Source organism: Balaenoptera ricei, chromosome 7, assembly GCF_028023285.1.
Source record: "Balaenoptera ricei isolate mBalRic1 chromosome 7, mBalRic1.hap2, whole genome shotgun sequence".
Classification (NCBI taxonomy): Eukaryota; Metazoa; Chordata; class Mammalia; order Artiodactyla; family Balaenopteridae; genus Balaenoptera; species Balaenoptera ricei.
Window position 1 is genome coordinate 18650947 of NC_082645.1, and position 27636 is coordinate 18678582.

At 42.0% G+C, this 27636-nt stretch overlaps 1 protein-coding gene across 6 annotated transcripts in view; it reads right to left on the reverse strand.

Annotated features, from left to right (window-relative positions):
- HERC2 (HECT and RLD domain containing E3 ubiquitin protein ligase 2) overlaps positions 1-27636 on the reverse strand; it is a 217936-nt gene that overhangs the window by 164785 nt on the left and 25515 nt on the right. For all 6 annotated transcript variants that reach the window (XM_059927751.1, XM_059927750.1, XM_059927749.1 and 3 more), the window contains exons 4-14: positions 21690-21827; positions 12459-12678; positions 9664-9764; positions 9019-9175; positions 8462-8572; positions 7744-7915; positions 5798-5971; positions 3956-4144; positions 3151-3302; positions 951-1108; positions 748-861 (exon numbers count right to left, since the gene is read on the reverse strand). In XM_059927751.1, coding sequence (XP_059783734.1) covers positions 748-861; positions 951-1108; positions 3151-3302; positions 3956-4144; positions 5798-5971; positions 7744-7915; positions 8462-8572; positions 9019-9175; positions 9664-9764; positions 12459-12678; positions 21690-21827 — 1686 coding nt within the window. The remainder of the gene's footprint in view (positions 1-747; positions 862-950; positions 1109-3150; positions 3303-3955; positions 4145-5797; positions 5972-7743; positions 7916-8461; positions 8573-9018; positions 9176-9663; positions 9765-12458; positions 12679-21689; positions 21828-27636) is intronic.

A 27636-nucleotide genomic window follows, 5' to 3' on the forward strand; every position in this document is an offset into this window, starting at 1 on the left:
AACAAAGACCCAACACAGCCAAAAATAAATATAAGTAAAATAAATAAATTTATAAAAAAAGAAATCAACATCGGGAATTCCTGCCAGTCCAGTGGTTAGGACTCCACCCTCTCACTGCTGAGGGCTAGGGTTCAATCCCTGGTCGCGGAACTAAAATTCCACAAGCCGTGCAGTGCGGTGGCGGGGGGAGGGACATCAAACTTGATAAATATATCCTCAAAAAGTGTCAAATGAGTACAATCTCACTAATGAACACAAATATAAAACAAATTCAAAACAAGTATCATACTGTGAATACACAAAGACTAAGCAGGATTTACCACAGGGAATCAAGGGTGGCTGAACATTAGGAAATATAATCATAATAAACAGAAACGACCTAAAACGTCAACTATTCCATTTATTTTCATTTCTTTGTTAAAAAGTAAAATGCCCAAACAGGAAGGATGGTAGCTCTCTGGCCCTGGGTAACAGAAGTTACAAGTCCCATAGCTTCTCTACCTCTCCTGAAGACACTGAGGTGCACACGCACTTAAAGACTCCAGGGACTTCCCTGGCGGTCCAGTGGTTAGGACTCTGCGCTTCCACTGCAGGAGAACCAGGTTCAACCCCTGGTCGGGGAACTAAGATCCCACAAGCCGTGTGGTGCAGCCAAAAAAAAAAAAAAAGACTCCAAAGCTCATTCCCTCTAGGAGAGCGGCCCTCGTCATCCTGAGAGCCTGTCCAGGGCAGCGGTGCCCCACATACCGTTCTCCGTCACAGCCAGGGTTTGAGCATCACCACTCCCACATGCCACGTCAATGACCTTCAGCCCTTTGAGCCCAGCCACCAGCATCGGAATGGCCTCATCTTCACTGGAGCCTTCAAAAAGACAGGACTACTGTTACTGCAAGTCCCTCAGAAGAGGCAGCCTCATGCTGCATGCTCCAGCTGACTCGGAGCAGACATACCGTGGCCCAGTCGGCCGTAGTTCCCCCGGCCCCAGGTGTACAGCTCGCCCTCGGCAGTGATGGCCGCGCTGTACGTGCTCCCACACGCAATGTGCACCACATGCTTCCCAGCCTGCTTTCCTGAGAAGGCAGAGATCACCTTAGGCTCCTCAAGAGGCCTGTGGAGAGAAAGGGAACAAACGTGAATGCCCTTCTGAGACCTTCCTATTAGTGACACTCGTGGGAATAAACTATCAGAGCGTCGAAAGACAGTTTCACCTTGCAGGTGCCTTATGAAATAATTAAGAAATACGGAATTCAAACACCTACCACCTCCATGATTCTTTGTTAAGTGGGCACCTAATGCCAAGCATGGCATCCAGCAGACTATCACAACAGTGTCTGTTGAAGACACAGGTGATCAAGTCCACGGCAGCTGTGGCCACAGTGGTCTGAATGGTGGCCGCCTATCCACAGACAGCACTCAGCAACAGGGAAAGATGAAGCTCACTGACAGAGCAGAGACAGAATACGACCAAGTGGCAGAGGGCAGGTCAGTGGTCACCAGGAGCTGGAAGGGGGGAGCAGGGGTTGGCTGCAAAAGGGCAGAACGAAAGGGAGGGGGGGGTTGGGAGGTGGGTAATGGAAATGCTCCGCGTCTCATTTACGGTGGCTCCCAGCGGCATGCATTTGTGAAGCTCACCAGACTGTGTAGGGGAAGCTGATGAATTTGTAAATCTCGTTACTCATGGTTGAAATTTATACGTATTTGTTAAACAAATGAGAAGGAATGACGGAGCAAGGTTTACTAATCACACTGCAATCTATATTTTACAAACGAAAAGTAGGAAACAGCAAGGATGAACTGGGGAGAAGTCTCCCTAGTTGATTCTTCACTTTCAAAATTAGCAAAATGCCGGATGCTTATAATCTAAAAACTGTCTGATGTGATTGGTAACACCCACTCTAGCCTCTCCAAAGACACAGTTCGCTCACTTTGTGACCCACTATTCTGCAAAATAAACACACACAGAGGCAGGGGCACACACGGGAAGGGGGACAAATGACTCTACTCTGGTACCACTTCCCCCTTCTTCCATTCAGCTCAAGTTTCAAACCCCCCCGACCAAAGTTTCTCTGCAACTCCTGCCCTTCGCACTGGTCTCCTTTCCTTCCCTCAACTCCTCAAGCAATGGACAAGTTAGTCAACCTAGCACTTAACTTCAACTGAGTATTATTTTATTACAACATATTTTATGCATACTTATTATATATAACATAAAAAAAGTAAAAAGACTAATGCCTCCATCCTGTACCTCAACCCTTTCAAATCCTGTGTGCTCCATGCTAATCCTGCCCCCCTGCTAACCTGAGAGTAACAATTCTAAGTGCTGTACTTATCATTCCTTTTTTTCACTATCATTTTACCACATTTGTCTGAATCCCCTACAACACTGTCAAGTTTGGAATATCAAGTCTGCTGAATGCTAACACCCAGTATGCGAGACTCTTTCTTCACGGTTTGGGATCCTTCCTGGTGGATGTCCACCTCCACCCCAGCAAGAACGGGGCAGTCTCCTCTCGACTGCTGCTGCCCACTCCCTACTCATGGCTCTGACCACTTTGAAATGGGGCCGCATCTTCAATTTCAGCCTAAGGCTCCACTCACAACAGCAACATATGAAAGGGCTCCTGTGATTCTGAGGCAGCCATCAGAACTCTTTCTTTTCACAAGCCTGCATTCAGAACAACCATTCTGTTTTATTTCTTGGTCTCTTACGATAATCAAAAGCTTCCGCAAAATAAGGTATTAGGAAACTCTTGATTTTATTAGCTGGGAAAACGACAGTATGGCTCAAGGAAACGAGGACCTTATCCGACAGAGATGTGTTGAGATTGTAACTGAAGGCAGAAGGGTGTGGGATTTGGTTTAGGAAACCCCACGGTGAGGGTGCAGCGTGGGTAGCTAAAACAGGAGTAGCAAAGAGTAGCAAAAGCCGGGGGAGAGGAACACGAAGGCCAGCTGCCGTCACTCCCTGTGCTGTGGGCAGAACTGCCCGGTGTCACCGGAGCGCTGATCCACCGCGGCAGCCCTCTCCATCCTAGCCCCACCTGTCTGAGCAGCTGCAAAACACCTCACCACACTTTTCTTTTCCACCCCATTTTGGCTACAGCAGCACAAAAGAAGAGTGTGTCAGTTCCAGGAAAAGGCTGTACATACACCGTGTCCCCGTGGCCTAGACGTCCACCATCGCCACAGCCCCAGGAATACACCTCTCCGGTGGCTGCCAAGGCCAGGTAGTGGTGACCGTCCGAATGGGCAGCAATTTTTACAATGTTTCTGGAGGCAAGACCCTGGACCAGCTGTGGAGCCTAAAAAGGTAAAAGCAGGAAGAAAATTAGGAAGCAGTCCAAGGACAAAGAAGACAGCATGACTCGCCTCAACCGTGTAGCTTACGCTGACAAACTCCTCTCGACCTGAAAGAACATGAGCCTCTGGTGGTTGCCAGGCCACCTGTCCTGTCACTCTGCCCAGCACCAACAGAACAGCACCAGGCGGGCGGCCTCCACGTGCTCCGGGGCATGGCTAGGCCACCCCTGCACAGGGAACTTGCAGCTAGAGGTGAAGAGCTCCTTCCTCTAACAGGAACGTGCCCAATCTGCCACCAACCCCACGACTGCCTCATCTGTTACCTTCCTGGCCCCCAAGGTGAAACGACGTTACGGTTGACAAACGGGAACAACAGGGGGCAGTAAATGGCACTGGTGAAACGACGTTACGGTTGACAAACGGGAACAACAGGGGGCAGTAAATGGCACTGGAAGGGGCTCCTGAGCTTAAAAACTAAGAAATTCTGCCCCCACAATCTTGACAGTAATGACCACGATTAAAATTTGCAAACACAACGCATAATATACAATGAGCAAGTGCTTATACGTCTTCAGAAATCAACCGACATGAAGAAAGACAAGACGCACGGCATCCACAGCAAAGAGCCCCTCCACCAACCCGCCCCGGCACCTACCAGCGTGTCGCTGTTGTAGGCCTGCGTGTACACGCGGCCGTTCCTCGACAGGATCAGGAAGCGCTTCTCTGCACAGGCGATCTGTGTGACCCCCAGGTTGGCAAGGCCTTCACACTGAAGGGGACCGATCACATTGGCATAGTATTTCCATCCTATTAACCCCCATCCTATGACCTCTTGCAATGATCCCTGTCAGATGACAAAGTAAGCAAACATTTTCTTTATATCAGCAAGAAAATTTCTTTCTTAGACAAAAGAAAGAATAATTCATGCAAGGAGCAACAATGAGATACAGTAAGATAAAAATAAAGCAAGTAAAGAAAGAAGCTGATTCACAACATCAAAATAACTAAGAATACCCCATATTGCCTCAGTTAGCAGGTAAGATGAAGTAACTGAACAGGTTTCTTTTCCACAGCATTTCACTTTAACAGAGCCCATTAAAAAGTAGTACAAGTAGACCTGAAACATATTTTAAAATGCTCAAACCATATCAGGTTACCACTTTGCCATTACAGGCAGGGACCCGAAGGCCTAAGCACAAGCCTAGGAGACAAGTGTCCCCGCTGTTGGTGGGGGTGAGAGGAATGAAGCCACGTGAGAGCAATTCGGGGATAATCAGCTCACGTGTCCACCACATCGGGTACGTCACCACTGCAGATGCGTGCACACACACAGAGGAACACAGTTACAGGGTGGCCACTGCAGCATTACCTGGGTAGCGAGCTTCTGGCAACACAAGTGTCCACCAATAGGAGACTGATTTTAAAAAATCATGATACAGCCACACGTGGAACACTAAGTTTCTTTTAAAAATAAAGAGAGAAGCTCTGTTTACTTATACAGAGAGCTCTTCAGTAGTCGGCTTAGTGAAAAAACAAGCTACAGAAGTGATATAATACAATACCACTGAGAGAACTGAAAGGATGCATAAGAGACCAGAAGCGTGAGAAGCAAAGGTGGGAAACTGAGGGTGAGGAGGCAGTGGGAGAGGAAGTGACAGGGTGTCTCTGCATTTAGTTTTTTTTGTTGAACCATAGGAATGTATTACTTATCTGGAAAACATAAATAACTGCAAAACAAAATAAATACTCCTCGTATTAAACATTAAAAGTTAGAAGGAATTCCCTGGCGGTCCAGTGGATAGGACTATGCACTCTCATTGCCGGGGACCAGCTTCAATCCCTGGTCAGGGAACTAAGATCCCACAAGCCACATGGCTCAGCCAAAAAAAAAAAGCATTAAAAGTTAGAAAAATCTGCACTTTGCTGTACAGCAGAAACTAACACAACATTGTAAATCAACTAGAGTCCAATAAAAATTAATTTAATAAATAAATAAAAGTACGTATGCTGCCAAAACAAACAAACAAAGAAAACCATTAGAAAAATCTGGATTCAAAACCAGGATTCTTCTGCGTGACCTTGGCCAGGTTCGGTACCACTCCAAACGGCAGCCTTCTCACCCACACAGTGGGTCAGCGTAGTGACGGCCGGGTGCGTCTGCGTGAGGTCCTCCGTGGGCCTGCACCTTAGTGTCAAACACGTCACTCCCCTTCTCCTGAGGAAGGCAGCCTGGCATGTGGCTGTGGGAAGGCAGGAGAGCGCTCCAGGGATGTGCCCCTGAACCTGGACCCTGGGACACGCGATGGGTCCTGAACCGCCATGTGCCTCGGCCTGCTCGTCGCCCACTGGGTCCGCTAACGACGCCTTAAAGCGTATATAGGTTTAAAAGCTGAAAGCCAAATCCACCCCAACAGCAGAGAAGGTGAGTCTCCACACAGGTACAGAATGAGAACCTAGGAACATACACACAGAGAATAAACAATGCTCTCGCACTGACCTTATGAGAGGTCGGAGAGCTACAGAGAGGCGGCATACAGGGGGCGGCCAGGCGGTCCAGGTGGGCCATGACAACAACCGCAGTCTGTCGTAAGTCTATGGCAAGCTCGCTGTCTCGCGGAAGAGTGAGGTACCTCAGGAAGCTCTCATTGGGGCTCAGAGGGCCAGACAGAAGCTAGAGAAGAAAAGCAAAGAAACATCTTCAGAAACTGGGAAAACTTTAAGTAACACAGTTAGCCTTTAACCACGCTTTGTATTTTGGTATTCACAGTTAGACATGATCTGTAACCCTGCCCCTTTCTGGCTATCGAGTAAGAAGTGTTGCTGACGCGCTGAGGTCTACACACGCACCGCACACAGTGGTGCCCACACACCCGCACATCCGCCACCTGTGTGCCGACTCCACACACCCGCACATCCGCCACCTGTGTGCCGACTCCACACAGGTAAAGGACACAGCCCGACCATCCTCAGGTTCACTACCCCAAGGACCCTCGAAAGAACTCAGAGCAATCTTCCTGGGAACAAAGCACTGTACCTCAACGTGGCTTTGAAAACTGAAAACGAAAGCCACTTACTTTAATCTAAATGCTGCCCGCTCATCAGAAAACCTAATTTTATTTGCACATTAAGTAATAATTCTAATTCTTCTGAAGCCAGAATAGCCTTATTATCACTAAAGACTGCAAAGTGAAAGAATAATTAGGCTGAAAGTTCATAACGGAACAGCTAAGTCTTTCCAGAAAAGGCCTGCAAGATCAAACTTGTACCTCTAAAAAGCCGCAGCCCCAGGGGTGTGGAGCCGGGCAGGCCCTGCTCTGCCACCAGCCTCAGCTTCCTGGGACTAAACACAGTGATGCCTTACGTGACATTCTCTGCGCGGTGCCCCGCACTGAGGAAGGGCCAACAAAGTGAGTCGCTATTTTCAACGCTCTTTTTCCAATGTTTTTCTGAAAGTGTGCATTTCGGACTCGGCTCCATGCCGCCCACGCAGCTTCTGCTGGCTAATGGAGGTGCTGTCCATAAACAGCACGTGGAGGAGGACAGAGCGGGAAGAGAAGATTTGCCTGGGCCCTGGAAGGGTCAAAACCAACCCGCAGTCACTGCCCTCAACGCAGACAGAGTGAGGCGTCGGGGCCGAGCAGCTCCTCTGAACCAGACGCGCGCTCCCTCCCAGGCCAGCCGAGCCTCGCTCCTGCGCCACGGCCCCATGTGATCACCGCGGGCGCCCTAAGAACGCACCTGACTCTCATACTTTCTTTCTGAAATATCATCAGGATTTTTACCCATCTTCATGCCGCTACTAACTCGGTTAGCCCCATCACAGCCTAACCACAACACGACTGGCTGCTGGGGACACAAAAGCGCTAAACGCACAAAGGGCTCAGGGGCTCCAGCGCAGCAGAAAGAAAACCGCATGGCCAGCAAGGCAGCAGATGGATCTCTCTAAAAGCACGAGCTGATGTATGTTAAGAGACATGCTCCTAATACACACAATCCAAAATGAACACAAAGGGCCCAGGGTCAACAAAACACAGCTGGCTCTGGTCACTCCTTAGTTGCTGCAAAGAATCCGAATGTGATCATGTGATGTTCTGCTGTATCAACTGTGACCCACCCCATGACCTGCCATAGCCATCCCACACCTGACTCACTGTTTGCTTCTTTTTTTTTCTTTATTTTTGGTCATACCACGCAGCTTGCGGGATCTTAATTCCCCGACCAGGGATCGAACCCGTGCACCCTGCAGTGGAAGCACGGAGTCTTAACCACTGGACCGCCAGGGAAGTCCCTGATTCACTGTTTGAATGGCCAAAACCACACTCCCCCCAGAAGCAACTACCACCACAGATATGTGCTCTGGTCTTGTTTATAAAAGGCTAACTCCTTTAGGATGAGTGAAATGAAGAGAGCTACTTAAGTGCAAAGTCTCGTGATGATACCTACATGAGTGTCACCTTCTGTATGGGGGGCATCTTTACTGCACATGATGCTCTGGAACCTTTGCAGCAAAGGAAGAAGGGGGGCGCTGGTACCCTGGGCAGACCGCTCATTGTCAGTTTCCTGTGTCCCACTGTCCCACAATTGAAGCAGCAACAGGATAGCAGATAACATTTGGCTGGAAGAGAAATTATCTTTATTCTCTAGTAAAAACTTTAACATTTTTTGCCATGGTCTGTAAAAAATAAAAGCAGACAGCTAAATAAAACTGAAGAAATACTTTAGATTTGAAAGGAAACTAAAACAAGGCCCTGAAAACAACTCTTGGCAGTAAAATCCTAAATCAATGCCAAGATTTTAGCACAAGACATCCACCTTCTGTGGATGAGAAACATAAAACCAGTTAAGAAGCTCAAATAGCACTTTCTACAGGGAATTTCTAGGACCTTAAATTAATGGAATAAAAATAACTATTTAAAGAAAATTAAGAGACAGAGGGAAAAAAAAGAACAGTTCCTAAACTACTAGAAAGTTGAACACAAAAAAAGGAAATGAAGAAAACTTAAGTGTACCCAGGTCTGAAAACAGGGGGTCCTGGGACATGGTTCTTTGATCACAGACCACCACACATTTCCTACAATCACAAATAGTTCAATGAAACGCAACAGCTGCTCAGATACAGAGTCATTTCCCTACAGCACTCCCAGCCTATGGCACCCCTCACCTCAGCGTGCCTCTCTGCACAGCCAGCTCTAACAGGATGGCCAGGGCCAGGTGCTGGTCCTGCAGAGGGATACTTCCTGGCCCCTTGGTACCAGGCGTTCCATGAACATCCCTGAAATGACAGCAGAGGATGCAGGGACAAAGTAACAACAGACCTTAAAGACAGCGTACTTAAAACAAGCATGTTGTTAATGTTAAATTAAGTACCTTCCCTTTCCCATGGAGAAATATATTTTTAATATTTAGAATCAAGTTTCTGAGACTTGCTTACTCAAATTTAATCAGAGATTCTAAAGCATACAATTAACTTGTAAAGGTAAGTTTTTATTAAAAGTATTAATTCAGATACTATACGATGATTACATTAGAAGACATATTCCAAGTTGCTGTAGCATAAAACTACTTGTATCATTATTCAAATCATGAGCCTGAGGGTACGCTGGAAACACTCCAGGAACCAACCTACTAAATTTCTCAGCTCTAAGAGAAGAAGGTGAGACGAGACTGCAAAGCATGCTGGAACCGTTCACACAGTAGAATGGGAGAGGAAGAACTCACCCGGTCACGACGGACCTGAGGAACCGGGTTGCTCTTTCTACCACCTCCAGCCACACCGAGGACACTGTGCTCTCATCAAAGAGCGAGGCCTCGGGCAGGGCTCTCAGGGCGTCCAGGGATTCCTGCAACAGCTCGCTGCAGAGGTCCGCGTCCTCCCCTGGGCACACACAAGGCAGGTGAGGCCGCCCGTCCCCGGGCAGCACACAGACAGAGCTCTCCCCACTCTCCCAGGCGGGTCTCCTACCCCCAGAGTGAGAGGATGCCACTGGCATGTTTTCAATCTCTCACATTCCTCTCAACGAGATACCGCCAGAACTCAGAGACTAACATTGAACAGTTGCTCCAACGTCAATTCTTTATTTTATGACTCTCATGTGAGCAATTCTAATTTCTGGTTCTCCTAGAAAATAAATCAGTACAGAGGCACTGCGGTGGTTCACCTGGGATGTATGTGCATACGCACCTTTTTTTTTAGAAGCACAGGCCTGCAAAGTCAAACAGACTATGAAGCCTCTCATTCTACAAACAAGGAAAATGAGGCCTAGAAACACATGGGATCAACCCAGGGGCACGTGGTGGCAGAAGTGAGGAAAGAACCCACATCTCCTGATGTGGCAGGAAACAGAACACGCGGGGCACACGTACCTGACCGCCAGGCCCTGCGCAAGAACGCAAAGGCAAAGGAGAGAGCTGCTCGGGATCCAACTCTAGCAAGGCCTTCCACCCCTTTGCCTGTGGGCCGGGAACTGCGGACAACATACATGGGGGGGTGTGGGAATTGGTCAGTCAGAGGCATGTGCAAATTCTAAAATAAAATAAGTAATACGAAAGGATTTGTTCCAAAATGTGATCAATGGGTTTCTTTAGATAGCAGGATCACAAATGACTTTTAGTTTCACGCTTTAAAGACTTTTATCAAATGTCCTTTGTAAAGGAAAAGTTTTCTCTTTGAGGGAAAAAAAAAAGACAGTTAAAAGAATTTTAAATGACTTGCAAAAACACTCACGAAATAATCTCAGGGAACTAATATTATTAGTCGGGGGAAGACAGATGATAAACAAAATAAACAGATAAATATAAAAGGGGAATTCAACTTACAAAGTAAAGAAAAGGCAGGTGAGGGGTGAGGAGCACACAGAGAACGAGGCAATAAGTGCCTAAGACTCAGCCCCAGGCCTGGGGTCTGCTCTGGCTCTCTCCCTGCTCAGGGCTCTGGGACTGCTAGGTCTGCAGGCCCCGTACTCTTGCTCTTCTCCTTCACCCACACCCCCACCTACCTCAGCAGGTAACCCCTCCTGAATTTAGTGCTTATCATTCTCACGTGTCTTTTTAAGCTTTTTACTACTTATACATGGTAATTTAACAAGACATGGTTTCATTTTGCACGTATTAAGAAGTTATACAAACCATAAAAATCATCCTTTTAAAAAGGATTTTTAAATGTTTTAAAAAACTTTTTTAAGTTTTTAAAAAAAAAAAAACTAGAATACAAAAATGTGTGTACAATATAAACTCAATCTCATACGTAGCAAGCAATTTTATTTTCAACTTTATACTGTTACGTATTTCTACTATATACTTCATTCTCCAAATTTACTCTAATTTGCTTTCATAATTAGGGAGAAATATTATTTAAAATGGGCAATAATATAGAATGATCTCCCCAAGATACAATATCAAGTCGAATTAGCAGTGAGGAACATGGGGACCCACAGAGGCAGCTGGTATGCGCACGTCTATGAATCCTGAACAGTGCAGGATACGTGCTTGGGGAGCTCTATGAGGAAACACAGAAACTGTAATTAGGAGCTGCCTCCTACGAGGGGACTGGGTACCTGGGAGACAGGAATAAGGAGATTCATACTGAATGAGAATTATAAACTTTACAAGATACAGATGTATAATAAGACACGTGGTCTTTAAAACAGGAAACACACATGCAAAGTGAATTCAGATGAAGTGGGAGAAGCACTCTGCACAGGGCGCCCTCTAAGAAAGCTGTACCAGGAGAAGCATGAAGCTGGGGCTCCCCTCGGCCAATCGCGACCCTACCCACGGAGAGAGAGCCCAACAGCCCTAAATCTGTACCGTGTAACAACTGCTAAATCTTCAACAAGTGGCTCTCCATTTTATAGCTATTTAAGAAAACAGAAACAGAAACAGCTTGGACCCACCCCCATCTACGCCAATCAACTATCCAACCCACAGCCAGTTCTACGAAAAAGGTAAAACCCATTACTATCCAAATAAGTTGAGAAATTAGGGAAAGAAATCTACTAAAATTTAGGAGATAACACTACACATCTAACAGAATGGCTAAAATAAATAAGTGACAACACCACCAAATGCTGACGAGGATATGGAGAAACAGAACCACTCATACATGGCTGATGAGAATGTAAAATGGTACAGCTATTCTGGAAATAGTACGAAAATGTCTTACAAACCTAAACGTAAGACCCAGCAATTGCACTCTAGGCATTTTTTCCAGAGAAATGAAACTTAAGTTCACACAAAAACCTGTACACACATATTCACAGCAGCTTTATTCAAAATACTCAAAAATTATAAACAACTGAGCTATCCTTCAAAGGCTGAGTGGTTAAACACAATATGGTACATCCATACATGGACTCCTGCTCAACAGTGACGACACATGCACCTACTTGGAAGAGTCTCAAAGGAATAATGCTGAGTGAAAAAGCCAACCTCAAAAGGTTACATAACAAACATGGAGAACTGGTTAATGGCTGCAGCTATAAAAAAGGGTCCTTGTCCTGTACCCTGTGGCAGCACTGACAGAAATCTACACCTGTGATAAAATCTCAGGCAAACACACACACACACAGGATTGAAAGCATGTAAAATGGGAAATCTGAGTAAGATGGGTACAATGTATCAGTTGATATCCTAATTGTGATTTTTGTACTACAGTTTTGCAAGTGAAAAACTAGGGAAACTGGCTGAAGGGTATAAGGAATCTCTCTGCATTATTTCTTACAACTGCATGTGAATCCATAAAAGCATCTCGTTAGAAAAGAATACGTAAATCACATTAAGAAGAAAAAAAATGAAGCATCTAAACTAGTTAAGCACTACTGCAATGTGATAATTCCCTATCCGGTACCAAAACAAAAAGAATATAATGTTCAGATCCCATTTTCAAATCTAGACATGCTGATCTAAACTTTTAAATGGCTTCTACAGTTACTGACAGAACAGCGTCTTTAAAATAATGGTACAGGTTACAGCATAGCCTGTTACTTTATGAGCAAATTGGGAAAGCCATTCTCCAGATTATATGAAACATACAAAAAGAGAAAGAAAGAATAAAATTTCAGAAAACAAAATCAGACTATATTGAAAGCCTTAATTAAACTTTCTTAAACAAAACAGCCTGAGTTTTATATTTAGCTGGTATCAGGATTCTTTCTTATTACCTTTTTTTGTCCACAGGAGGCAAGGAAACGCTGCTGCTTTTCCACTTAACTTTGATATTCTCCTGAAAAACAGTTCTATTCAAGGCAATGAAGTATCGTTCCAAGACGACGAGTCTCTGCTTGAGCCTCAGGGCTGAAAGGGTGGTGGTGGCTGACTGGGTGGCCAGAGCTTGTTGCTCTCTAACCAGCACAGAAAGACACTCCTTCAGTTCATTCACCTCTAGAAAACAAGATAGAACACCCAACCTCTGAATATCATGGGCACAGTTTGTTGTAACGTTATAAAATGGGTAACAATAATAGGTAATAGCTGAGTGCTTAATATGTGCCACAAACGGTTTTAAGCACTTTACACATTAGGTAATCCTCACAGGCGCCGTTAAGAGGCAGTACTGTGCATGCACTCTATGCAGGGGGAAACCGAGGCACAGAGTGCTTGCCCAAGGTCACCCAGCGGAGTATGGCACACGGGAGACCACTCCTAGCCACCACGCTATACTGCCCCTCTGTAAACATGGTATAAACGTTTTTAACACAAAATTGTGAAGTCAATCCTTATCAGCAACACATTTCCCAGACAGAGAGAAAAACTATATCCAGTATTTTCATGTTATGAAACCAAATCCAAAATAAAAACATTGTTTCAATAAATTGCCCAGCATACATGACTGATGAGAGGTAATACATTTACTGGAATACTTCAGAGAAAGATGAAGTAACTAGTCAGAACGTGCTATGGGTAAGTAGTATTTCATTATACTATTCTCTCTACTGTGTATGTGTGAAATTTCCTACACTTAAGGACTTTTTTTTAGGTACCTAGAAGAAAATTACGTGAATGAAAATAATTAAAAGGAGTCTTGTCTTACAATTAAGCATAAAGCTGCCTTAAGTTGAACTGTAAACTAAGTTACCTTCCACCAACCCCCTATACCAATAGAGCACCCAGTGGTAACGAGAGCAGGAGATGTCCTGTGCTTGTTTTTCTATCTCTGATATTTATTAGCTACGAGGCCAAAACAGTGATCGCCCTGGTAGCCTCATATTCCAAGAGACAAAAGTCACACACCTACTGACTTCCCCTATATGGAAGACATTTATTTTTTAGCTACCCATGACCTAAACATGCTTTTCCTATGGGAGAGAAGGAGATCATAGAAGGCATCAGATGGATACACCTCACCACTCTCTAGGGAGGCCACCAGGACAAAGCTTCCCTCTCCACACACAGGAACTATGGCACAGAGATGCACATCCAGACACCAGAGGTTGGATGCTAAGTCTGGAAAGCTCCACTAGCTAAAATGGCTAATTGTTATAGAAAACTAGATGGAAAAAATACCTTTTTTTGTGTTGTGTTTTTTTGTGGTTTTTTTTTTTTTTTGGAAAATACTTTTGGGACTTCCCTGGTGGTCTAGTGACTAAGACTCCATGCTTCCAATGCAAGGGGTGAGGGTTTGATCCCTGGTCTGGGAACTAAGATCCCACATGCTGCGTGGCATGGCCAAAAAAGGAAAACAAAATTTTTTTTTAAATATATATTTCAGAAACACTAAAAGCAATGTAACAGAAAAATATGAGAAAAACATTAATAAAATAAATGTTTAAAAAAATACTGTAAATTCCAAACTAGGCTCAAGATGAAGAAGCAGAAAGATTTATACATGAAGTATCATCCCTACCCTTCACAGGCATCCTTGCAGAATCACCTTTGGCCCAGCACTGAGAGGTGCCTGAGGCCCCGCATACATACCGGACACCTCACTGAGACAAGCCCTGCCAAAGACAGTTTGTCTACACATCCCTCATGCAGAATTTCTTCCAGAAATCAGGCCTAAGAAAAGCTTTACCTTCCTGAATAATCACTTATGTTTTCTACTTTGAAATAATACGTCTCTCTTCTTTGTGGCTGCAAAGCCCAGAGACAACTGTGAAGCTCAAAGAGAGCCTTCATGTCCTTGAGCATCTGCCTGCTCTCCTTCCTGATGTCCTAATGGTGCTTGCCCTGCCCAGCTCCTAATGCCTAGTCAATCAGTCATTTATTGTAGGATACCTTGAAACAAGTAGGTGAGTAAATAAAGTAACAAAGAAACAAATCATGGAGACCAAGAGGGGAGCCAGCAGAACTCCCATCCCCTCCTGGCAGTAACAAGGTATTGCACACTCTTGCCGTGCCAGAACGGTGTCACAGAAAACCAATCAAACAGAGTCTCAGAACATAACATGAAGATGTCCACGTTTCAACAGAAAGTCACTCATCACATCAAGAGCCAGGATGATCTCAAAATGAATTTTAAAAAGACAATCAATAGATGGAAACACCAAGATGACAGAGACGTTAGAATACTCTCATAAAGATTTTAAAGAAGCCACAATAAAAAAAAAGTTTCAAAGAGCAAAAACAAACACACTTGAAACATATGAAAAAATAGAAAACCTAAGACAAGAAAAAGGAGATTTATTTTAAAAAGAAGAAAAAGAACCAATGGAAATTTTGGAACCAAAAAACCTAATACCAAAATAAAGTTTGGTGAAAGGGCTCAACAGGAGAATGGAAAAAAATAAAGATGAATCACTAAATTAGAAGCCAGAAGTTCCCAATCGAATAAGGAGAGAAAATACACTGGAAAAACAAAATTGCACTGAACTGAAAACATGCTAGAAGGGTTCAATGGCGCATTACATGAAGCAGCAGAAAAGCTCAGTAAACTCAAAGACAGGGCACGGTAGTTCACGCAGTCAGTGCAACAAAAAGAAAAAAACAATGAAAAAATGTGAAAATAGTTTAAGGGATATATGACACAGTATCAAGCAGACTTCACAGGGTCCTAGAAGGAGAAGAGGCAGAGAAAGGGACAGAAAACTTATTTGATGTAATATAGGTAAAAACTTCCCTAACCTGGGGAAGGAAACAGACATTGAGATCCAGGAAGTCCAGAGAGTTCCAAACAACAGAAAACTAAAGACACCCACAACAAAACACATCATAATTAAAATGTCAAAGGTTAAAAACAAGATGAAAGTCTTAAAAGCAGCAAGAGAAAAACTCGTTAGATGCAAGGGAACCCCTGTAAGACTGTAAGTAGATTTTTCAGCAGAAATTTTGCAAGGCAGAAGAGAGTGGCATAATATATTCAAAGTCTGAATGAAAAAAACTTCTTTACCCAACAAACATATCAAGCAGCAAGTGAAGGAGAGATAAAGAGTTTTCTAGACAAGCAAAAGTTAAAGGAGTTCATCACCACTAATCTAGCCTTAATAGAAATGATAAAAAGAGTTCTTTAAGCTGAAAAGAAAGAGAACTAATTAGCAACAAGAAAACATTTGAAAGTATAAATCTCTCTGGTAAAAGTAAATATATAATAAAGGTAGTGGAATAATAACTTAAAAACTGAGTATAAAGGTTAAATGACAAAAGAAGTAAAAATAACTATAACAAGGATATATAAGATAAGAAGTTGCAAATTATGACATCAAATACATAAAACATGGGAGAGGAGGATAAAAATGCAAAGCTTAGAATGTGTTCAAATGTATGTTTATTTATAAATAGAATGTTATAAATACAAGCTGTTATATGTAAGCTTCATGGTATCCACAAAGCAAAAAACTATAGTAGATACACAAAAGATAATGAGAAAGGAATCTAGGCATACCATTAAAGAGAATCATCAAATCCCAAAGGAAGAGAAGAACTACAAAACAGCCAGGAACAAAACAATTATCATAACAGCAATAAAAACAAACATATCAATAACTACAAATGTAAATGGAGTAAATTCACCAATAAAAAGACACAGAGTGGCTGAAAGGATTTTTAAAAAAAAAAAGAACTCATCTATATACTGCCTACAAGAGACTCACTTCAGACATAAGGACACAACACACAGACTGAAAGTGAAGGGATGGAAAAAGATATTCTATGCAAATGAAAACCAAAAGAAAGTTGGGGTACCTATACTTACATCAGATAAATAGATTTTAAAACAAAAGTGTAATAAGAGACAAAGAAGGGCATTACATAATGATAAAGGGGTGAGTCCAACAAGAGAATATAACATTTGTAAATACTTATACACCCAACCTAGGAGTAACTAAATATAAGGCAAATCTTAACAGACCTAAAGGGAGAAATTGATAGCAATACAATAATAGTAGAAGACTTTAATACACCCCTTACATCAACAGATAAATCATCCAGACAGAAAAATCATTAAAATAACATCAGCCTCATATGACATGTTAGACCTGATGACCTTAACAGATATATACAGAACATTCCATCCAAAAGTAACAGAATACACATTCTTCTCAAGTGCACATGAAACATTCTCCAGAATATCACATATTAGGCCACAATAAACTTAATTAGACTGAAATCACATCAAGCATCTTTCCGAACCACAAAGTTATGAAACTGGAAATCAATTACCAGACGAAAACTGGAAAATTCACAAATATGTGGAGATTAAACAGCATGCTACTGAACCAATGGGTCAATGAAGAAATCAAAAGAAAAACAAAAAAAATACCTTGAGACAAACGAAAATGGAAATACAACATACCCAAACTTACGGGATGTAGCAAAAGCAGTTCTAAGAGGGAAGTTCAGAACAATAAATGCCTACCCCAAAAAAAACAAGAAAAATCTCAAATAAACAAGAAACCAGATAACCTAAATAAACACCTCAAGAAACTTAAAAAAAAACAAATAAACCAAAAAAAAAAACACAAATGAAGCCCAAAGTTATTAGAAGGAAGGAAATAACAAGAAGATCAGAGTGGGAACAAATGAAAGAGACTACAAAGACAATAGAAAAGATAAATAAAACCAACAGTTGTTTTTTGAAAAGATAAACAAAACTAACAAACTGTTAGCTAGAATCATCAAGAAATAAAGAGGGCCCAAATAAATAAAATCATAAAGAGGAAATGTTACAGCTGGTACCACAGAAAGACGAAGACAACTTAGAAGAAATAAATTCCTAGAAACATACAAACTGCCAAGACTGAATCATAAAGAAATAGAAAGTATGACCAGACCAATTACTTGTAAGGAGATTGAATCAGTAATTAAAAACCTCCCAACAAACAAAACTCCAGGACCAGAGGGCTTCACTGGTGAATTATGCAAAACCTTCAAAGAAGAATTAATACCGATTCTTCTCAAACTCTTACAAAGAAAAATAGAAAATGAGGGAATACTTCCAAACTCATTTTACAAGGCCAGCATTACCCAGATACCAAAACCAGACAACCACCAGGCAAGAAAATTATAGGACAACTTCCCTGATGTTCACAGATGCAAAAAACCTTCAACAAAATATTAGCAAACCAAATTCAACAACACATTAAAAGGATCATACATCATGATTAATTGGAATTTATTCCAGAGATACGAGGATGGTTCAACATCCACAAATCAATCAATGTGTTATACCACATTAACAAACTGAAGGATAAAAATCATGTAATCATTTCAATAGATGCAGAAAAAGCATTTGACAGAATTCAATATCCATGTATCATAAAAACTCTCCCAAAAGTGGGTACAGAGGGACCATACCTCAATGTAATAAAGGCCATATATGACAAGCCCAGAGCTAATATCATACTCAATGGTGAAAAGCTAAAACATTTCCTCTAAGATCAGGAATAAGACAAGGATGCCTACTCTCACAACTTTTTTTTCAACACAGTATGTGAAGTCCTAGCCACAGCAATCAAACAAGAAAAAGTAATCCAAACTGTAAAAGAGTAAGTAAAACTGTCACTGTTTGCAGTGACATGACGGCATACATGGAAAATCCTAAAGACACTCCAAAAAATTACCAGAACTTGTCAATGAATTTGGTAAAGTTTTAGGATACAAAATTAATAAACACAAATCTGCTGCATTTCTATTCATGAACAATGAACTATCAGAATGAGAAATTAAGAAAACAGTCCCATTTACAATTGCATCAAAAAGAATAAAATACCCAGGAATAAATCTAAGGAGGTAAAAGAACCATAGCCAAAAACCTGTAAGACACTCATGAAGGAAATCTAAGACTACACAAACAGATGGAAAGATATACTGTGCTCGTATACTGAGAGAATTAATATTGCTTAAATGACCACACTACCCATCTACAGATTCAGTGCAATCCCTATCAAAATCCCAATGGCATTTTTCACAAAACTAAAACAAATAATTCTAAAATTTGTACGGAAACACAAAAACCCCGAATAGCTAAAACATTCTTGAGAAAGAAGAACAAAGTTGGAGGTATCATGCTCCCTGATTTTAAGCTATACTACAAAGTTACAGTAATCAAAACAGTATGGTACTGGCACAGAAACAGACACACAGATCAATGGAAAAGAATAGAAAGTCCAGAATGAACCCATATTTATATGGGCAATTAATCTAAAAAGAGGTAAAAATACACAACGGAAAAAAGACAGCCTCTTCAACAAATGATGTTGGGAAAACTGGACCACTACATGCAAAACTGGACTACTCTCTCACACCATGCACAAAAAAAATTCAAAATGGATTTAAGACTTAAACGTAAGACCTGAAACCATAAAACTTCTAGAAGAAAACATAGGCAGTACACTCTTTGACATTGGCCCTAGCAATATCTTTCTGGATATGTCTCCTCAGGCAAGGGAAACAAAAGCAAAAGTAAACTAATGGGACTACATCAAACTAAAAAGCTTCTGCACAGTGAAGAAAACTATCAACAAAAGGATAAGGCTGCCTCCTGAATAGGAGAAGACATTTACAAACAGTATATCTAATAAGGGGTTAATACCCAAACTATACAAAGAATTCGTTTAACTCAACATCAAAACAAACAACCCAATTAAAAAAATGGGCAGAGGATCTGAACAGATATTTTTCCAAAGAAAACATTTAAATGGCCAACAGGCACATGAAAAGATGCTCAACATCACTAATCATCAGGGAAATGCAAATCAAAACCACAGTGAGATAGATACCACCTCACACCTGTCAGACTGGCTATTATCAAAAAGGCAACAAATAACAAGTGTTGACAAGGATGTGGAGAAAAAGAGAAGCCTTGTGCACTGTTTGTGGGAATGTAAATTGGTGCAGCTACAATGGACAAAAATATGGAGATGTCTCAAAAAATTAAATATAGAACTACCATATGATCCAGCAATTCCACTTCTGGGTATTTATACAAAGAAAAGAAAAACACCAATTAGAAAAGATATAAGTTCCTCTATGTTCATTGCAGCATTATTTACAATTGGCAAAATATGAAAGCAACCTAAGTGCCCATCAATAAATGAATGGATAAAGAAGATGTGATAAATATAGATACAGATATACACACACACACACACACACACAAAATATTACTCAACTATAAAAAGGAATGAAATCTTGCTATTTGCGACAACACGGATGGACCTAGAGGGTATTACGGTAAGTGAAATAAGTCAGAGAGAGAAAGACAAACACTGTACGATTTCACTTACATATGGAATCTAAAAAGCGAAACAAATAAATAAACATAACTAAACATAAACAGAGTCAAAGATACAGAGAACAAACAGGTAGTTGCCAGTGGGGAGAAAAGTGGGAGGTGAGGGAGATTAAGAGGTACAAACAACCAGTTGCAAACGAATTGAGTCAGGGCTAAAATATGACACAAATGAACCTATCTACAAAACAGAAACAGACTCATAGGCATAGAGAACAGACTGGTGGTTGCCAAGGGGGAGGAGTGGGGAAGGGATGGATTGGGAGTTTGGGACTAGCAGATGCAAACTATTACATATAGAATGGATAAACAACAAAGTCCTACTGTAGAGCACAGGAAACTATATTCAGTATCCTGTGATAAACCATAGTGGAAAAGAATTTTTAAAAGAATGTATGTATATGTATAACTGAATCACTTTGCCATACAGCAGAAATTAACACAACACTGTAAATCAACTATACTTCAATAAAAAAAAAAAAATGAGTTATGGGTATGAAATGTACAGTGTGGGGAAAATAGTCAGTAATTAGGTAACATTTTGGCAACAGATCATAACTAGACTTATTGTGATGATCATTTTGAAATGTATAGAAATACCAAGTCACTATGTCGTATAACAGGAAGTAACACAGTGTTGTAGGTCAATTCTACTTCAAAAACAAAGAAACAAACTCATAGGAAAAGAGATCAGATTTGTGGTTACCAGAGGCAGGGGGTGGGGGGAGGGGCAATTGGCTGAAGGGGGTCAAAAGGCAGAAACCTCCAGTTATAAGATAAGTAAGAACTAGGGATGTAATGAACATCATGATAAAGCTAATTAACGTTGCTATATGTTAATATGGAAGTTAGAAGAGGAAACCCTAAGATTTCTCATCATGAGGAAAACATATTTTTTCTATTTCTTTAATTTTGTATCTACATGAGATGATGGATGCTCACTAAACTTCTTGTGATAATCATTCCATGATGTAAGTCAAACCATTATGCTGTACACCATACACTGCTATATGTCAATTACATCTCAATAAAACTGGAAGAAAAAAAGTTAAACACAGAATTACCACACGATCCAGCAATTTTACTCCTAGGTATATACGCAATGAATTGAAACAGAGACTCAAACTCGTGTACACCTATGGTCTTAGCAGCACTATTCCCAATAGCCAAAAGGTGGAAGCAACTCAAATGCCCACCCACAGATGGATGAACAGAATGTGGTCTATACATACAATGGAATATTATTCAGCCTTAAAGAGGAAGGACATTCTGACACATGCTACAATATGAATGAATCTTGAAGACATTATGCTAAATAAAGTAACAAGCCAGATACAAAAAGACAAATATGATTCCACTTATATGAGGTAACTAGACTAGTCAAAAATCCTAAAAACAGAAAGTTAGTGGCTTCCAGGGGGCTAGGGAAGAAAGGGGAGTTATCATTTAATAAGTACAGAGTTTCAGTTTGGGAAGATGAAGAGGCTCTGGAAATGGGTGGTGGTCATAACTGCACAACAGTGTGAATGTATTTAATGTCACTGAACTGCATACTTAAAACTGACTGAAATGGTAAAATGTATGTTATGCACAGTCTATTACAATATAAAAAAATTTTAAGTTTAATTTTTAAAATTCTATGACCAAAAAAAAGTCCACCTACTCTATCTAGAAAATGAGTGCTGGATCAATCGTTCCAAAGTACCAAAAGTTCAGAAGATCATAATACCTGGTTGCTTGCCCCACACCCAGCTCTCTAGGATTGATTTGGCCCTATATGCAGGTGCAGGAGTTTCTTCCTCTTCTTTTTTCTCTTTGTCATTCAGATCTTCTTTCTTTGTTCCAATCTGCGTATCAACACCATCATCTGGAAAATTTTTTAAAAATGTAAGTGTATAAATTGCTTTTTAAAATGTAACATCCACTTGCCAACACCATCATCTGGAAAAAAAATTTTTTTAATGTACATGTATAAATTGCTTTTTAAAATGCAACATCTCTTTGCCAGTCCCTCCCAGAAATGGAAAGGTTAAGTTACAACACACATCATTAGCTGACCATTTGATGGTTGGGAAAAAAAAAATAACATGACTCATCAACATAACAGGAACAGTGTGATTTATTAAGTAATGAATAGCCCAGTGACCCTTTTAATTTAAAAAATCGATATTCAAATTGTTCTTTGAAGCATGTCTTCCAAAATATTCCAATTTCCTACTACATCTCACAACTAAGAAACTTAGTCTTTGATATTAACATTAATTGTTTTTATCCAGTGATTCCCAACTGCTGTGTGTCCACGGGAAGGGAGGATGTGGAATAGGAGTATGATTCAAAAATCATTTTCAACTCTATACACTGCCCTACTCCACCACCAACTGAGAATCAGTGCTACACAGGGCCACTACCACTGACGGAATATAATTCAGGAGCACTGCAATACAGCAGAAAATTGAGAACCACGACTTTAGGCCACTGACAAGTTTTAGTCAAGAAAAAATGTCATGAAACTCCTTACACAGTAAGTTAAGAGAGAACTAATATTAACATTGAGGTGTAAATGTGTCCTAGCCTAGAAAGCCCTTACTAAATGTGTCCTAGCCTAGAAAGCCCTTACTGAATGACGTAATTAGAAATATACAGTTGACCCCTGAACAACATGTGCAGTCGAAAATCCGCATGTAACTTATAGTCAGCCCTCCACATCTGCAGTTCTTCCGAGTCCAGCAATTCCAACAACCAAGGATCATGCAGTGCTGCAGTATTTACTACTGAAAAAAAAAATCTGCTTATATGTGGACCTGTACAGTTCAAACCCATGTTGCTAGCATCAACTGTACATCTAAATCTGTGAAAAAGAATATATCATATCACAAACAGTAAGGAGTATCTAAAAATACCTAAAACCAACAAGGGACAAAAGAAACTCCTACATTCTGTAAGAAAAATATCAGATATCCAATAGAAGGAACCCCAAACAGCTAATGCTATGAAGAGATACTCAAATTCATATTTAGAAAAATATAAATTAAAATAATGAAGTATTACTTTACACTCACCAAATTCACAACTGTTAGAAAGCTAAAATATAAGCTCCAAAGCAGTAATTTTTTTTTCCTTTTTCATCTGGTTTTGCTCTCTGATATATCCCAAATGCCTAGAACAACACATGCCAGGGAATAAGCCCTCAATGATGAGTTCAATAACTAAATAATGCCAAGTGTCAGTAGAAATGTAGGGCTGGAGGCACAAACCTTCAGATACAGCTGGTGGGAGGGTGGACCCCGCAGCCTACCTGGAGAGCAATCTAGTACAGCTGAGTTACATGGAAGGTCCTCCAGTCGCCCCCAGGGGCTATGCCCACAGAGCTCTCACACAGGCCTGGGATTGGGAGGACATGGAAGACAGAGACCCGCAGCAGTCTAATGACCCTGGACACAACTTAAAAATACAGTGCTTGGGCTAAAGAACCACACACACTCCATGTACACAAGCTTACAATGCATGCACATTGTACAACAGTATGTTTTAAATGGCATAAAAACAAATACATTACAAAGAAAACACCTAAAAATATGGATTTGGAAATGGTGTGCCAGGAACTGACAAGTGTAATTAACTCAACCCTCTGCCCCTGAGGCCCAAGAAAAGGCCCCTGTCACCAGTACACCTCATGTGTCCCATTCTTTCAACCTCCTCCAACAGCTATGGTTAACAGTACCTCTCCCATTTACAGAAATATCCAGGGAGTTCCCTGGCGGTCCAGTGGTTGGGACTCTGTGCTCTTACTGCCGAGAGCCCAGGTTCAGTCCCTGGTCGGGGAACTGAGATCCCACAAGCCGCGAGGCACAGCCCAAAAGAAAAAAAAAAAAAAAAAAAAAGATATATCCAACAGATATATCCAACAAGCTCCTGGGCATTAAATATAGTTTTTTTTTGTAATGTGTACTTTTCATACATTACAGATGTAAAACCACACAGCACCTCTAAATTAAGCACTACAGATTTGCTTAAGTCATAGAAAAAGTCAGGCTTGGAATCAGGTTCTCAACCCTTATCATACATCAGAAGCAGGGGGTGAGGGACACACACACACACACACACACACACACACACACGTACACACACATAAACACATACACACACATTTTTAATACCAAGCCTCAGTTCTACCACCAGAGATTCTGATTCAGTTGGTCTAGGGCATGGCCTGGGCACCAGCATTTTTAAGTTCCCAGATATTCCTAATATTCCGCCAGGTTTAAGGACCATCGGCGCAGAAGGTAAAACCTTAATATGACAATGCAAATGCAACTGACCAAACAAACAGTGGCTATTTTAGATATCATAGGCACTCTCACTGTAACAAATTAAGGTCATGCAGAAGTAAATAAATCTTTTTAAAAAGATAAGACAAGTGAGAGAAAGGTCAAATAACTTTGGCACTTCTGTTTTTCACAAATTGTTCATCTTTTCACTAAAACTTGAATCATGAAATAATCATTACTGAGTTTTGTGACTAAGAAGAGAGATGTGTTAATTTTTGTTTTTTTCACAAGTGTGAAAGAAGTGTCCAGGATTGGCAACCTGATTACCAGAATTCAATCTTTTTACAAGCAATGAAGCACTGCTTATTGTCTCTTAGCTTCAGTTCCATCCTCAGTAAAGCTCAGAAGCTCACCTCCAGACTGATCTGTCACCAGGGAGTACCAGCGTCTGTGTGGGGGACTTGGCCACAGCTCCCATGTCGCCCCATTTGATCCTCATCAAGGCAAAGACAAAATGACCAGACTGGCTGTGGATCCCGACCCTGGGGGGGTTGACTGGCATTCCCTGGAAGAAGAGGTGGGCCATCAGGACCCCAAATCTTCCCTGCAACCACCCAGAAGATCCTCACTACGAGTGACTGGACAGGGACGGGAACCGAAAGCCTGGGCTTTATTTGGCTAGAAATCTAAACTACTGAGGGAATGTGGAGAGGAGCGGGGAGGAGGGAGAGAGGGGCAGAGGGAGAAGAAGGGTGCACTCTGGGAAAAGGCAAGGCTGCAGCAGAGGACAGTGTCCATTCATCCACCTCTGGGCTGTAGGTCCAGTACTCTCCCACTACACCACTCTGCTGCCTCTGTCACAACAAAGATCCTGATCCCCAAGGCTGTAGAGAAAACACCCAGGGCAGCCATGGGCACAGCAAAGTGGTTAATTCAAGCCCAGTGTAAGCCCAGCGTCCTTAAAGCCTATAAAGTAACCTTCGCCAGGGGGAGTCCCCTTACCCTGACAATACTGAAGCTTTCTGGAGAAAAACAAATTAAATTTGAAACAAAAGTCCACAATTTAACCCAAGTGGAACTCCAAAGTTTACTGCAAGAACTTATACAATAAGAACACAAAGGGCTTTGGTGCCACTATGACACAGGTTCTGAATTAACTTAAATATCTGCTGAAATGTACCAACTGGCAAACCTTCATGAATTTAAATCAATACTGGGGCTCAAATTACATGTATAGCTGGGGATCCCACTAAATCTAAACAAGGCAGCCCATATAATCTTAGGGGAAGTACTACATATAATCTAGAAGACAAATAAATTTGCTTCGCCTTAACCATCAGAACTATTATTGCCTTGTCTAAACTCCCATGGTCATAGCACCCATTGCCCTAAAATATCTCATAGTGGGCGTGGACACTGACACAATGAGTAATAAATTAAAATTAAACTAAGTGGGACTTCCCTGGTGGTGCAGTGAGTGGTTAAGAATCTGCCTGCCAATGCAGGGGACTCAGGTTCGGGCCCTCATCTGGGAAGATCCCACGTGCCGTGAAGCAACTAAGCCCATGTGCCACAACTACTGAGCCTGTGCTCTAGAGCCGGCGAGCCACAACTGCTGAAGCCCGCGCACCTAGAGCCCGTGCTCCGAAACAAAGAGCGGCCACCGCAATGAGAAGCCTGCGCACCGCAATGAAGAGTAGCCCCCGCTCGCCACAACTAGAGAAAGCCCGCACGCAGCAACGAAGACCCAATGCAGCCAATAAATAAATAAATAAAATTTAAAAGAAAATTAAACTAAGTATTTAGCAATTACAAATTGGCTTGACAAACACAGGACCTGTTTATGGGTTGAATCGTATCAAAAGATGTTCAAGTCCTAGCCTCCAGTACCTAGGAATGTGACCTTATTTATAAAACTAAGGTCTTTGAAGATAATCAAATTAAAATGAGGTCATTAGGGTGGGCCCTAATCCAACGTGACTGGTGTCCTTACAAAAAGAGGAAATTTAAGCACAGAAAGATATGCACAGAGGAAAGACAATATGAAGACACAGGGAGAACATGACCATCTACAAGCCAAGGAGAATGCCTTCGAACAAAGCCTTCCCCCACAGCCCTCAGAAGGAAACAACCCTGCCGTCACCCTGATTTTGGACCTGCAGGCTCCGGAGCTGTGAGACAATACATTTCTGTTGTTTAAGCCACCTAGTCAGTGGTACTTTGTTACAGCATCCCTAGGGAACTAATACAGATACGCCCCCCCCCTTAGCACCCTCAGAGACTCCTTCACTGAAGAGGCGTCAGCAACCTTCTCTCATGCCCCCTGGGGTCTCTGGACCACATATGATGACTTGCTGTTGCCCTGGAGCTTCAGATGCAAGAAACTGCCCTTCTCAGCCCTGCACTATACTGTACCTCATTAGCGTGGAAACTGCTGGTCATGAGCTTTCCTGAGAACAAAGGCTGGCCCCAGGTGCATATTTTTACAAACTCTTGGGACACAGCCTTTCAGAGTTGGTCTTTTCAGGCTCAAGGACCCTAGGAATCTCTTCCCTCACAGATACCCAAAATATAAACCAAAGTCTCTATATATATTAAGACCACAATATGAGGCCTCAACTGCCTTATCCTTGTAAGGACAAGGACACTCCTTACCCCTTTAGAGTTCCAGACATTACTGATAGTGACCAAGGCACTCATTCTGCTTCGCAGAATACACATGCTGGGCTCTTAAAGAAGGCATTCAAGGGCTTCCCTGGTGGCGCAGTGGTTGAGAATCTGCCTGCCAATGCAGGGGACACGGGTTCGAGCCCTGGTCTGGGAAGATCCCACATGCCGCGGAGCAACTCGGCCCGTGAGCCACAATTACTGAGCCTGCGCGTCTGGAGCCTGTGCTCGGCAACGAGAGGCCGCGATAGTGAGAGGCCCGCGCACCGCAATGAAGAGTGGCCCCAGCACCGCGATGAAGAGTGGCCCCCGCTTGCCACAACTAGAGAAAGCCCTAGCACAGAAACGAAGACCCAACAAAGCCATACATACATACATACATACATAAAAAGAATGTAAGCAGATAAGAATAGCATTAAAAAAATAAAAAATTAAAAAAAAAATTAAAAAAAAAAAAAAAAGAAGGCATTCAATGACACTTCTAGCTCCCCTATAGGGGGAGGCAGCAAGTTTACTGAGATGCATAATAGACTCCTCAAAGAACTCCTATTTAAGTTACAATGTGGCAAATGGAATTTTGTCACTATCGCCACAAGCACTGAGCAACCGAAAACTCACGCACCCTGGGGAGGCACACTCCCCACACCAATGGCACACGGGTCACTCAATCGCCTGCATTGACAATAATAGAGGAGACTTGTAAAGTTCATGCTTTTGACAACCGCCTCACCATGTGGTCCT